Source organism: Lepidochelys kempii, chromosome 2 (genome assembly GCF_965140285.1).
Source record: "Lepidochelys kempii isolate rLepKem1 chromosome 2, rLepKem1.hap1, whole genome shotgun sequence".
Classification (NCBI taxonomy): Eukaryota; Metazoa; Chordata; order Testudines; family Cheloniidae; genus Lepidochelys; species Lepidochelys kempii.
Genome location: NC_136381.1, coordinates 61,422,119 through 61,436,483, shown reverse-complemented (window position 1 = coordinate 61,436,483; position 14,365 = coordinate 61,422,119). Strand labels below are relative to the sequence as shown.

At 43.8% G+C, this 14,365-nt stretch overlaps 1 protein-coding gene across 14 annotated transcripts in view; it reads left to right on the top strand.

Annotated features, from left to right (window-relative positions):
* The first annotated feature begins 980 nt into the window (after window positions 1-980).
* The window catches only part of CSPP1 (centrosome and spindle pole associated protein 1), a 178,579-nt gene continuing 165,194 nt past the window's right edge, over window positions 981-14,365 (top strand). For 3 of the 14 annotated variants that reach the window (XM_073330938.2, XM_073330937.2, XM_073330940.2), the window contains exons 1-2: window positions 7,602-8,692; window positions 11,342-11,453. In XM_073330938.2, coding sequence (XP_073187039.1) covers window positions 11,352-11,453 — 102 coding nt within the window. In that variant the 5' untranslated portion in view covers window positions 7,602-8,692; window positions 11,342-11,351. Of the gene's footprint in view, window positions 1,062-7,583; window positions 8,693-8,724; window positions 9,599-11,341; window positions 11,454-14,365 lie in introns of those variants that run through there. The other 11 variants (XM_073330947.2, XM_073330942.2, XM_073330932.1 and 8 more) reach the window with 10 other exon arrangements.

Sequence of the window (14,365 nt, the reverse complement as noted above, 5' to 3'; positions counted from 1 at the left end):
TTCTGTCTCTGTTTTTATACTAGCTTCCTCATAGTCTGGCATGATTACAGAAAGTTCACAGAATGGAGAGGGTTTGGTTTGTCTGGGCCTAGCACGGGGGGGCTTCCTCGGCACTCGTGGCCTTCCACCCTCCCGAGTTACCTAGTATGTTGCCCAGTGTCACCAACAAAACTATCTGGCTACGTTTTTTTTTTCTGATCATTTTCCTCCCAACTTTTACACTGTGGGGATACCTTTCATTTTAAATTAAAGTAATTTTACTGATGATTGAGCGCTCTGTCTATGAAGTCTGTGTGAGGAGGGAGGAGGGGAGATTCTATGCCTATGGGGAATCCCAGTAGGTATGGACTTCTGTGTGTGGCCCTCTACATTTGTGAGGGAAAGGAGGGTTCTCTGTGTATGTGATCTCTCTCTCTCTCTCTCTCTGTGTGTGTGGGGAGGGATGATGGGGTCCTCTGTATGGGGTGTCTGTGGGAGGAATCACTTGTATGCATGTGGTGGGAAGAGGCCAGGAGTATATATGAAATATCTGTGTGTGGGATCCTTGTGTATGTTGGCAGGAAGGGCTCCTCTGTGTATAGGATGTCTGTACAGTATGTGGGGAGGGGGTCCTCTGTGTATGGGATGCCTGTGAGTGGGATTTATGTGGGGGGAGGAGGAAGGGGTCCTCTCTATGGGATGTCTGGGTACAGGGTCACTGTGTGGGAGCGGGGGAAAGGGGTCCACTATATGCAGTATTTGTGTGCAGTAGCCTTGTCTGGCTCTGTGTGGGATTTATGTGGGTCGAGAGGGAAGGGGTCCTCTGCGTTGGGGGGGGAGGGAGGATCCTGTGTACGGGGGTCTCCCGAGGAGTAGCGACTGGCTCCCTGGCCCTGAGCCGAGAGACGTGGCTCCACACAGCCGCTCAGCGAGTCTGGCCCCGACTCCCACGCAGCAGGGGGCGCTGTTCGTGATGGCGCAGGCGCGGCCTGGCTGCGGCAGGGCACCGGGGGAGGCGGTAAAGTGCGAGAGGCGGGGCGGGAGCTGGCGTTTGCAAACCCAGCGGGTCCGGGAGCGAGCCGGTGAGTGACGCCGCCGCGGGCTGGCTCCGGGCGTGACAGCGGTCCCGGTCCCGGGGCCCCGACGGCGGCGGCTCCTGAGGCGAAGGGCGGGGCGCAGGGACCCCCGGCTCCCAGGGCTGCGCGGGGGGCAGTTCTGGCCCGTCACCTGCCTCCTGGGGCGGGCGGTCTGGTCTCCAAGGGGGCTGCCTTGTGTCTGGGGCTGCGGCCCCCCCGCCGCGAACTGCCCCGGGACGGGAGAGGCGAGCTCCACTGGGGGTCTGTGCCCCGCTGTGGGGCACGGGGCAGCCTGCGTCCCCTCCGGCGGGGGTAGGGCTGGTGTCTGTGCCGCTCCGTGGGGGGGGAGGGGGACGGTGCTGGGGTGCGTGTGAGAGCGGCCTCGCTAGGCCCAGGCTGAAGCCGCCGCAGTTTTTGTTGTAACGTGGTTGCCTAACAACGCTGAGTAGCGTCTTAAAGAGGCAGAGCCCGCGGCCGCCGCTCTGTGTGCGAGGAGCGTGTCCTGGCTCCGGGCCGCTCTCCCCTGGCTCTGCGCGGGGCTGTGCTTTATCTGTCCCCAGGCTTCACCCCGGAGCCCGGCTTAGGCCTGTCCCCTTACCGCGCTAATACACTGTGTCGGTTTTTCGCAATTTGTATCTCTGTGGTTTAATAACCAGGCATTTTAATCTTCCGTATCTCCCGTAGGACACTCTGTCATGCATCTGTTTAAAAGTATTTATTTAACTTTGGGTTCGTTTGCAATACGACAATCAATCTAAAGCTGTATAATACACATTTATTTTGGTAGCACCTTTCATACAAACCTATCTTGAACTGCTTTACAGAGTTATATAGTAGCAGTGGGAGAGGGAAATTAAGGGATATGGGCAAAGGAGGAAACAGTGATTTTCAAATGCGATTTGAAAAGAAGTGGAGAATTGGAGGGAAAAGGTCCAGCAGGAAGCACCTTACTGATGGGAAGAGCTGCAGAAAGAAGAGGCTATTCTTATTACTGTTCAAAGGGATAGTGGGGAGGCAAGTGCTGACCGTTTTGAAAAAAACAGGAAGTATTGTTGAAACATTTAAAATAACTTTTTAATATAACAGCTCTGTGTCTGTATAATCTGTAAATGCAGTGACTAAATGTGGCATCAAATTGTGGTAAACATGTTTTTTTTTTTTCTTTAAATGTATCTGTTCTCCACCCCCCCCCCCCCAATCCTCTTGGGGATGTTACAATAGAGTTGATGGGACTTGTGATTGTGTGTTCTTTTCTCATAGCAGCATTCTTCTTGCAGTACTGTACTAGTGGCAGTATTGTATATATAAATAGAAATGCAGGAGATCAGCTTGGATTTTGCTGATCAGTTTTCTTCCTTTGAAGTCTGGCATGGAATTGGAGAAGAGTGATGTGGGGGGGAGAAAGAGAGAGGGAACATGTTGGAGAGACTCTTCTTCACATAAACAATAAAATACACACAGTGTACATGTAGGTGCCTTCACAACATCTTAAGGCATGGCTACACTTGCAGATGTAGAGCGCTGTGAGTTAAACCCGCCTTCGTACAGCGCACTAGGGAAAGCGCTGCAGTCTGTCACACTGACAGCTGCAAGTGCATTGGCGTGGCCACATTTGTGGCACTTACAACGGCATTGGGAGTGGTGCATTGTGGGCAGCTATCCCACAGAGCACCTCTTCCCATTCTGGCGCTGTGGCTTGTGGGAAGGGGGAGGGGAATGCGGAGCATCCTGTCTCAACACCCCGTGATGCGTCGGTTCGCACCCCAACATTCTCTTTGCTTCTGTCCGCATTTGGTGCCATCTTTCAACAGTTTTTGTTCTGCTCACTCTGTCTTCCCTTTTGGTCTGCGGGAATGGAGCCCAAACTGCTGAGAAATGTGCTGACGAGTCTCACCAGCACGTCACGTTTGGCAGTCGAGTTCTTCCTTAAGATGCAAAGTGACAATGAGGACTCTGACGACGATATTGACTCAAGTAATGCAAATGACACAAGTTTGCTTGTGGCATTCACGGACATGCTCACCACCGTGGAACGCTGCTTTTGGGCTTGGGAAACAAGCACTGAATGGTGGGATCACATCGTCATGCAAGTCTGGGATGACGAGAAGTGGCTGCAGAATTTTTGGATGAGAAAAACCACTTTCATGGAACTGTGTGAGGAGCTTGCCCCCACCCTGCGGTGCGAGGACACGAGATTGAGAGGTGCCCTGACGGTGGAGAAGTTGGTGGCTATTGCAATCTGGAAGCTGGCAACTCCAGACAGCTACCAATTGGTCGCTAACCGGTTTGGAGGGGGGAAGTCGACCGTTGGCATCGTGTTGATGCAAGTTTGCAGGGCCATTAATCGCATTCTGCTCAGAAGAACCGTGACTCCGGGTAACGTGCATGACATTGTGGCTGGCTTTACACAAATTGGTTTTCCTAACTGCGGAGAGGCGATAGATGGGACGGGCATTCCAATTCTGGCACCAGCCCACCTAGCTTCTGAGTACGTTAATCGGAAAGGCTATTTCTCTGTGGTTCTCCAAGCGCTTGTGGATCACCGTGGGCATTTCATTGACATTAACGCAGGCTGGCCCAGAAAGGTGCACGACGCATGCATCTTTCGTAACACTGGCCTGTTCAGGAAGCTGCAAGTTGGGACTTTTTTCCCAGACCAGAAGATCACCGTAAGGGAAGTCGAAATGCCCATTGTGATCCTTGGAGATCCCGCTTACCCTTTGATGCTGTGGCTCATGAAACCCTACATAGGGAGCCTTGACAGCAGCAAGGAGCTGTTCAACAACAGGCTGAGCCAGTGCAGAATGACTGTGGAGTGTGCTTTTGGCCGTTTAAAGGGTCACTGGAACTCTCTGTATGGGAAGCTGGACCTGGCCAATGACAGCATCCCCATGGTTATATCCGCGTGCTGCACCCTCCATAACATTTGTGAAGGGAAGGGTGAAAGATTCACTCATGCATGGAATTCGGAGGTTCAACACCTGGAGGTTGAATTTGAACAGCCAGAGAGCAGGGCTATTAGAGGGGCCCAGCGTGGGGCTGCAAGGATTAGGGATGTCTTAAGGGAGCAATTTGAGGCTGAAAGCCAACAGTAATGTCTGGGGTGGTTCCCTGCACGGGAGTGAAGTGTGGTAGGAATCTGTGTTTGCTACCTATGATACACTGACTTGCAGTGCTTGCTTTCCTGGGCAAAGGTTTTTTTTATGTTATGCAATAATAAAGAATGTTTTCAAAGCCAAAAAATCAATTTATTGAAAAGAAACACAACACAACTGCTTGGGAAACACCAAGGGCAAGGGGGTAGGGTGGGGTGGGGTGGGATGGGGAACGGTACAATCACAGATTTGCGTATGTCCTGTCTGGAGTGCTGTGCAATGCGTGCTGCACTTCAGGATGGCTATGCTGCATGGTGATGAGGGTTGAGTGCAGTGGGTAAGGGTAGTAGTTTTCAGGGCTGGGTGGTGAAGCTACAGGTGTTGGAGGCAGCTGGTGGCGGTAAGAACCCGGATGTTGGGGAAAGTGGTTTGGAGGTGACATGGTGGCAGAAGGGAAGGAGTTTTGGGACAAAGGCTGTTGGGGGAGTTGGGGGCAGGCGCGGTAGTGCTCCGCCTGCATGGCTACGAGTGCCTGGATTGAGTCTGCTTGGCGCTCCATGATGCTTATCAGCTGCTCTGTGCTTTGGTGCTGACGATCCGCATTGAGCTGGCGGACCCTCCTTTCACTTTCCCACTGCTCCTGCACTTTTTTATTTTAATTAATTGAATGCTGCATGACTTCATGCAGCATGTCCTCTTTGCTTCTACGTGGCCTCTTCCTGATTCTTTGCAGCCTCTCGGCCATTGATAAAACGGATGGCTGAGATCTCAAGGTTGCATCTGTAAAGGCAAAATACAACACTTAACAGAGGCAGCATTGTTCACACCAGACAGAGCAATGATTTCCCCGTACTCAAGGGCAATCACAGTAGCATAATTTGCCTGTCCCAAAGCGAGCACACACAACCCACGGGAGCCCTAAAATGGTGAGTAAACACAGGGTCAAGTGTGACTGATTGTTTCATGGCTGTACTGTCCTCTGGGTTTCTGTGTCTTGCGGAGAGCCAACTTCGGCAGGGGGCCCATGTACTGAACACTGTCCCCACATTTTCGCTGCTGAGGGTGACCAGGGAAACAAGGGAGGGTCTTCTACTGCAATGTGGCTTCCGCCCTGGCCCATATGCAGCTTGCCTGTGTGCAACAATGGTCCCCCTGCTCCTCACGGCACAGTGCTGTGGACAAGTTAGCCTTACTGGGATGAGGACAACAGTGGCTCTGCCAAAAAACCTGGGCAAGTGCATTGCCCAAGTTCTGGCTGAGACCTTTGAAGGGATCACCGAGGCTGATTACCGTGATGTGAGAGAGCATATCAATGCGCTATTCCGCATCTAGGCATGCATGCAGCCCTAACCCTCCTCGTCCCAAGAGCCCACACTGAATAATTTCTTTCCCAGAATAAAAGCCGCTTACCGGGAACCTCCTCTGGTGTTTGTCCTTCCTCAAGTGCCGGCCGCCACGACTGGCTACCTTCCTTCTGGCTTGAGAACAGCTCCTGGCTGCATGCGTCTAGGGATTCTGGGGTATCTTCCTCCACCAGAGCACCCTCGCTCCTGCTTTGCTGCTCCTCCTCCTTCTCCTGCCTTGTTGCACTGGCCTCTGAGGTGTCTATGGTGGTACTCGGCATGGAGGTGGGGTTGCCCCTAGGTATCGCGTCCAGCTCTTTGTAAAAATGGCAGGTCGTGGGGGCAGCACCGGAGCGGCTGTTTGCCTCTTGGGCTTTGCGGTAGGCATACTGCAGCTCCTTCACTTTAACCCTGCACTTCAGTGCGTCCCGGTCATGGCCCCTCTCCAGCATGGCCCTTGATATCTGCCTGAAGATATCATAATTCCTGCAGCTGGAGCGCAGCTGAGACTGGACAGCTTCCTCCCCCCCAAACACTGATGAGGTCCAGCACCTTGCCATTGCTCCATACGGGGGCTTGCCTGGTGCATGGAGGCATGGTCACCTGGAAAGATTTGCTGAGAGCACTCCATGCCTGGCTGAGCAAACAGGAAGGGGATTTTCAAAATTCCCAGAGAATTTAAAGGGCGGGTCTGACGGTTGGTCACCTGAGGGCAGGGCAGTAGAGTTCAAAGTGATGACCAGAGTGGCTAGAACAGGCATTGTGGAATACTTCTGGAGGCCGATCACAGTGCAATAACAGACCAGGGCATCCACACTGGTGCTGCAGTGCTCCAGCAGTGGTGCAGCAAACATTATTCCATCCACCGAGGTGGAGTACCAGCAGCGCTGTAGCCGCAAAGACCGAGCGCTCTACATGCCTTGCCAGTGTGGACAGGTAGTGAGCTAGGGCTTCCGGGGCTCCTTTATTACGCTATAACTCACAAGTGTAGCCAAGCCCTTAGTATAGTGAATCATGTTTAGGCACCAGTCCTGCATAGATGTGTGCCCATGCTTAATTTTAATGTGTAGTCCTATTGAAATCAGTAGGACTACTTAAGTAAAATTAGGATCAGATTGGAGGGTTGGGACCTTAGCTGCTTAGCTGTTAGAAGGAAAATCAGCAAGAGTGTTTCCCTTCTTGATTATTTTCTTTTCTCTGCTCTGTGTCATGCTTTATATATCTCTAAATTGCACTCCACTAGTTGACTCTGTAATTATCATTAGGTATCACTTATGCAAATTTCCTTTTTTAGATGTTAACATGTTTTGCTCTTCGGTAAACTAAATGTTACACTGAGTTACGTTTTTTTTAGTCAATAACTAAACATAGCAGCACTTAACATAATACTTAACACTTATATAGTGCAATGCTTCTCTGAAGTGCTAAAAAAATGTAACTCAGCGTAACATTTAGTTTACCAAAGAGCAAAACATGTTAACATCTAAAAAAGGAAATTTGCATAAGTGATACCTAATGATAATTAGAGAGTCAACTAGTGGAGTGCAATTTAGAGATATATAAAGCATAACATAGAGCAGAGAACAAGAAAATAATCAAGAAGGGAAACACTCTAGCTGATATATCTGAGAGGCATAGGTGTATGCCATCAGAAAATCATTTTTATAAGAGTATCCTTTAAATACTATCTTCTGAAATATATTTTAAAAAATTCCTTTAAAAATTGTTACAGGTTTTTCTCCTTCCCTAGTGTATGTTTAGAAGGGTTTTTGGTTGGGCCTGAGAGCAACACCACCAAGTATACTCAGATCCCAATCTCCTGGCTCTGCCTTTTGCTCTGCACACAGCTGCCTGGTGATTGCTGCTGCTTCATTTTTGGCTCTGCTGCTTTTACTAGTAATAACCTTCCTGAAGGGTCTAGAAAAGTGTGTGTGTGTGTGGTCAACAAAACAGTGAAAATGGTGATACACAAAGTGCTGTCAAATGCACAAATTAAATGGGAAAAAAAAAGATTTTTTTTTCTCTAGTATATGTGAATTATAGTAATTTGTGGTCCTAATACCAGAATAAGCTCTATTTGGGGATCTCTGTAAACCACATGGAGCCCAACTGAGGTTAATGGAGCTCCGTATGATTTTAGGGGTTTAACACCCACAAAATTCTTTGCAGGATTGGGGCCTAAGGGGTTATTTATAATTCTAGAAGAAACATTTTCAGATGAAAGTATGATTTGCATGTTGAGGATGTCCCTTTAATCCTCACAGCATCCCTGTTCAGAAAGTAATTTACTTTGATATCTTTTGGCTAGTTTCTAAATTTTTCTTGAAAAAAAAATTAAATGCTGAAAAAATGAAATTGGGTGCTTTTTCTGTGGTTTTGAACTAAAAAACCAGAAACTATTAAAAATGAGATGACCTCTTAAGCTGCTACTATAGATCACAAAATTGAATAGAAATAAATCATTCACATTTTTATTAAGCAAAAATATTTTCTGAACCAATGTATACAACAACCCTCAAAATGTTAATCGTTTGCTTTTGAAGTACAAGTAAACTTCATGTTTTCTCCTATTCTTCCCCTTTTCTCTCTCCTTGCACCCTTTTTTTTTTCCTGTATAACAAATCCTTTCTAATAATTTGTTTGGCAGTTGGCTCTCGTGCTTCTTTCACAGGGCTTATGAATTCATGCACATTTTTAAAAAGGTCTACCAAGGAAAAAGGAGTGAGCTATAAAACATCTAATTATTTCCCCAGCCAAATTCTGTCAGCCTTCCTTGCCTTTTTAGCCACGTGAAAGATGGCATCCTGAATCAACAATGCTAGTATGTTTGATTAATTTGTTTTACTCAGGGTGGAGTTTGAGCTTTCTTCACTTTCAGTTGACTACTGAATAGATACCTTATCTTTGTTTTGTAATTCTTCATGATGCTTTTCAGCAGTCTCTGCTAGAAAGTAAAAAAAATTAGTGTGTTCATATTATCTGTATTAGAGCTTACCAACATCCGCTTACCAATTTTTAAAATCTCTTGAACCAGGTTTGGCATCATCATACTATTGTGCTGTTACTTGAAACAGAACTCTTTTGGAAACAATCCCAGTGTTTATATATGCTAATCTAAGTGAAGGTCAGAAATTCAATTGCCACAGTCGAATGAGACTTCTTTTGGTGCATGACTGGCACTGCGTTGGTATTCTTGCAGGTGAGTATGCTGCAATAGATAGCTGGTGTGAGCAAACATGGAATAGTAGGGTGCTTACCATGAAAGGTTACTTTTTCCATTCAAAATAACTTTTGTGATTCAGTGATCCTTCTGTAGTGTTGCAAGGCTGAATATAATATAAGTATGTGGCTGGGAACATGTGTTCTCTTCACGTTACTTTTATCCTTTGACTTCATCAGTATGCAAAACTAATGAGATTAAGGATTTAGGACAATCAGATGCGGAATTTATTTTCAGAATTGATTGACCTATATCAGTAGAAAGACAACTGGGCTGTCCCAGGACTGCCTCCTTTACGAGAACCGCCTAATATTTTTACAATGCTAATTAAAGAATAACATTATATATTTAATGCAATTGCTTTTTCCTAAGATTTTACTGTAACTCAGGAGTCAATATTTATTTGCTATCACATCACACTGCACATACATTTCATTTTTTTGCAGTGATTTCTTTCTTTCTTTATAAAGCAGATATCCGCAGATTTGTAGTGCTCTGCATGTGGGATGGATTTAAGTGGAAGGTCACAACTTTATTAATTTAACACTGGGAAGGGGTGCTGTATCTCTTTTACCCGTTCTGACATTCCAGGCATTTAATTGGGTGCAGTGTGGGGTTAAAGAGCTCCCACTTTGTCACAAGTACTTTGGGGTGGACCTGCTTAGGCCCACCACTAGGTTTCAGCTCACTTTTGATTCTAGGTATGGGAATGGATAGGGTGACAGAGCAAAGCAGCTAACCTGGTCTCCTATCCCCAGCCAGTGGGAAGATGGTGGATGGCGGACCTGAGGGGGCAGTCACTTTCTTGGAGCGCATGCGCTCTCATATCCCCCATTCTTCCTTCAGAGCACTGCTTACATCCCCCTGTTGACTGTGGGAAAGGGGGTATGTTCATTTTATGTCTCTGCTAGTATAGTTTCAACAGTAAGCTTACAAAGTGAATTCTGTGCAATTTATACTTAGGCCCAGATACTGCAAACACTTACCCACGTGCTTAATTTTACTCCCTTAAGTAGCTCCTTTGACTTCAAAGGGGCTACTAAAGTGATTAAAATTAAACACATGAATAATGGTTGAAGGATTTGGGATTGTAATTATCACCTTAGTTTGAAGTACCATTTATGTGTACTCTTTATAGACTTAACCTTATAAACCCTTACTCCCAACACAGTCAGTGGAACTACTTGCATAAGTAAAGATTAGCAGAATTTGGCCTTGTATGCAGTTCATTGTCATTCTTTTCATACTCTGCTTTTATTTAGATAGAATGTCATTTAAACATCATATTGAAGAATTTACTAACTTCTAACTATTGGGCCAAACTCATCTCACCTGTAACTTCACTGTCATGAATTTGACCTATTTGAATTTGTATTTTGATACTACTTAGAGGCATAGATGCTGGAACTAGAGGCGGGGGGTGCTGCCACACCCCCGGCTTGAAATGGTGTCCATTATATACAGTGTTTACAGTTTGGTTCAATGGCTCTCAGCACACCCACTATAAAACATGTTCCAGCACCCCTGCTTAGAGGCCCCAACTGAGATCAGGGCTGCTATGTACTAAATAGACATTGTACTAACATGAAGTCAAAGAAGGTCCCTGCTCTGAGGTGCTAACAACTAAATTGACAAGACAGACACTGGGGGTGTGTGTGGGGAAATAGTTGGAAGCTTTCTCTTGATCTACAAAACTTATAATTTTATGATATCTAAATAAAAGCAAAGTATGAAAAGGGAGCCAATTAATAAACTGCACTTGAGGTGAAATTCCTGTTAACCTTTACTCATGCAAGTAGTTCCACTGACTTTGTTGGGAATCAGGGTTTATAGGGTATTAAGTTATAAAGCTATTTCTGCAAAACTAGTAACAACATTTTAAAAAGTTGGGCACTTTGCTTATCGATCATATTAAGGTCCCAAACGTGAAAACATTTATGCATGTGCTTGAAGTTAAGCGTGTGTAAGTGATTGCAGGATTGAGGTTTAAAGCAACAACAGTGAACTGGAGTTTCATTACTCATAAAATAATCAGTTATTGGAACACAATACAATTATAATGCATCATATCAACTATAGGCTCTATAATGGGTCTCTTTCCCTACTCCTTTGCATTATTTTGACTAGTAATCTTGATGTTTTTCTCCCCTCCTCCTATAGGTGGAAAATGTGGGAGGACATGGCATTCCTCTGATCTAATTCCCAATTTAAACTGCTAAACTAATCAGTGCTAAATATTCTTTTCAGAGATTTTAGCAGTTGAAAATCTGTCATATTTAGGAGCTGCTCATTATTGTTCTCTTACTGGATTAAATTATTTTGTTAAAGAAAAATCTTTTAAAAGAGAATAGAATAATCTATATTTGAAAAATTATTGGGACTGTCTTTTGGAATCTTAATTTCTCTCTGAAGAGAAATTTCAAAGGCTGCAACATTTTAGATCAGATATCTCTAGGGCGGAGGTTGTCTTTTACAATTTTTTAACGTTTGCACCTCTTAGGCAGATCGATGCAGTAATTTGATGACTAAACTTGAGTTGATTAAGGCTATTAATAGTTTAACTGAGCGTAAATTTCTGCCTATACTGAAGAGGAACCATATTAGTACAATGATATGTATCTTTCCTAGAATTGAAGAAATGATGGTAAATGATTTAGACCAGTTTATTGAAGATCAAAAGGCCAAGTTGGCACAAGACAAAGCAGAACTTGAAAATGATCCTCCTTATATGGAGATAAGGGTAAGACTACTACATTATTTTCCTATTTCAAACGGTTTTATTGTTGGAATCTTGGTTTAAGTTTGCTTCTATTGTACTGATAAGAGTTTCTTCTTTATAAAGGTATTGTATTACTGAGTTACCTGTTGGAGAAAGACCCATTAGAAATTATTTTACATCTGTGCTTATAGGGACACTGTCAAATCAAATTTGCCACCACATTTAACTTTTAAATAAATATTCACAAATGTGAAGACCAGTATAAAACTTTTATAAATTCGAATGGAAGCCAACCTAAGTATTGCTCTCATACATCAGAACCTCAAAGTAAAATTGCCTTGAAATGAATTAGTCTGCTTTCATTATCCAAGCTTAAAGAATACAAAAAATAAACAATACAAATAGAATGAACAAATAAGTAAATAAATAATTTTTAATGGTCAGTTCAGTAAGGTACTATTCAGACCACAGGTAATAACACTAAAAATATTAAATTTTTAACTTGATAGTTTCTTCATTATTACTATGATATATTTTTGAGTATTTTGTGTCTCAGGTATTTGCTGTTTATTTAGAACCACACTAAACAATGTCAAATTTTTTTTGCTCTATTTAAAAAATATAGTCATAGGTAAATTTTCTTAGTGTTTTCGCCATGTGAAATTTATTTACTGTTTTATTTTTGTACAGATTATCATAATCAGGGATTGTCACTATTTATTCAAAAACTTTTCACTTAAACAATACTTCAGAATTATTTCAAAATAGAGAAACCCCCCTGTGTTGTCAAGAAGTTGTATTTAGCAATGCAGCATCGAGACTCCATGAGGTATCAAAAGTATTTTTTCTTGTAAAAAGTACTGATAAAGTCCCCAGTCTTGCAAATATGTAAACATGTGCATAACTTTACTGACATGAGTAGTCTCATTGACATCAGTGGGCCTTCTCACATGAATAAAATTATGCACATGCATGTGTTTGCAAGAGTAGGGCTGAATTCATTGTTAGAAATGCATCTGAATGATGATATGAGCTGGAACATGCAGGTACCTATGGGAGGATGTCCAATAAATATGTTTTTCCACCAATATTGCTCAAAAGTTTCCAAACACATACAATCATCAAGAAAGGGATTTGGGAATCATCAAGAAAGGGATAGATAATAAGACAGAAAATATCATATTGCTTCTATATGAATCCATGGTACCCCCACATCTTGAATACTGTGTGCAGATGTGGTCGCCCCATGTCAAAAAAGATGTATTGGAATTGGAAAAGGTTCAGAAAAGGGCTACAAAAATGATTAGGGGTATAGAACGGCTTCCGTATGAGGAGAGATTAATAAGACTGGGACTTTTCAGCTTAGAAAAGAGGCGACTAAGGGGGGATATGATAGAGGTCTATTAAAATCATGACTGGTATAGAGAAAGTAAATAAGGAAGTGTTATTTACTTCTTCTCATAATACAAGAACAAGGAGCCACCAAATGAAATTAATAGGTAGCAGGTTTAAAACAAACACAAGAAAGTATTTTTTCACGCAAGGCTCTGTCAACCTCTGGAACTCCTTGCCAGAGGGTGTTGTGAAGGCCAATACTATAGCGGGGTTCAAAAGGGAACTAGATAGATTCATGGAAGATAGGTCCATCAATGGCTATTAGCTAGGATGGGCAGGAATGGTGTCCCTAGCCTCTGTTTGCCAGAAGCTGAGATTGGGTGACAGGGCATGGATGATTTGATGATAACCTGTCTGTTCATTCCCCCGGGGCACCTGCCATTGGCCACTGTCAGAGGACAGGATGCTGGGTTTGATGGACCTTTGGTAGACCCAGTATGGCCGTTCTTATGTTCTTAATATTTTGGAAAGGGTCAGAAAACTAAAGACTTGCCTTACCCCTATTGACAACTTTGCTAGCTTTTCACTGGTGCTTATAATGTGATTTGAGACTGGGGCTACATATGGAAGAAGGTTCTCTTTAAAAACTTGGGCTGGCATACCCCTGGCCCTGTTTGAGTGCTATGCACCTAATTCTAATGATATAAAGATCTGATAATCTTGCAGATCACCTTAATTTGCTCAGTAATGGGAGTACTTACATGGAGAAAGTTTTATGCTTTCCTATGATTTCTATGACTCTGTCCTAGCTATCCTGAATCATGCCCTTGATGAAAAGAAGGTTTTGGTTAGTCAGCATTGTATGTGTGCACCTATTGGTTCTGACCTATAAAGCCCTAACTGGCTTGGGGACTTGCCTACCTTCTTCAGTATGTAAGAGAAAGAGTTGCTGGTAAGACTTCCTCTGAGTCAGGTTGAGACTTTGGAATTTGCTATCCTACCTAGTCTGCATATTGATATCTAGGGCACACTGCAAAACATATCTGGTCAGATGTTTGGGGGTGGGTTGTGGTTTGGGTATGTTTGGAGATTGTTTTGTTCACAAATAAACATTCCATTATGGATGTTGCCAACCCAAGTATTGCAGTGTTGAAATTGAAGTAAAATTTCAAAATGTTTATAAGCACTTTTATTGTCCAAAATGACATGTGTGATCAGAGAGAGTCTTCCATTTTGTTAACTAGTAGTATTTAATTACAAATACACAGGTTACAGCTACTGTCTGCAGAACACTCGGAAATAATCCACACATCAGCATGATAAATTTCAATACTAATTGACTGCAGTCTTGAACGAATATGCTTGGCTAAATGTGTCTCAAATCATGTTCTGAGACAAAGATTTAATTTAGTCTTTGTGGGAGGGGTTTGTCTCTCACTTCCCTCAAGCAATATTTCAAATGGAGGGAATTCATTGCTTTTCACTTTCAAAGGGGGATGCAAAAATTAGTTTGGGGTGGGGCTGTTGACTGTCTTTCAGTTACCAAGTCTAATAATTTTTGGTGCTTATTGAATTGGTAGCCAATGAACCTCAAACAC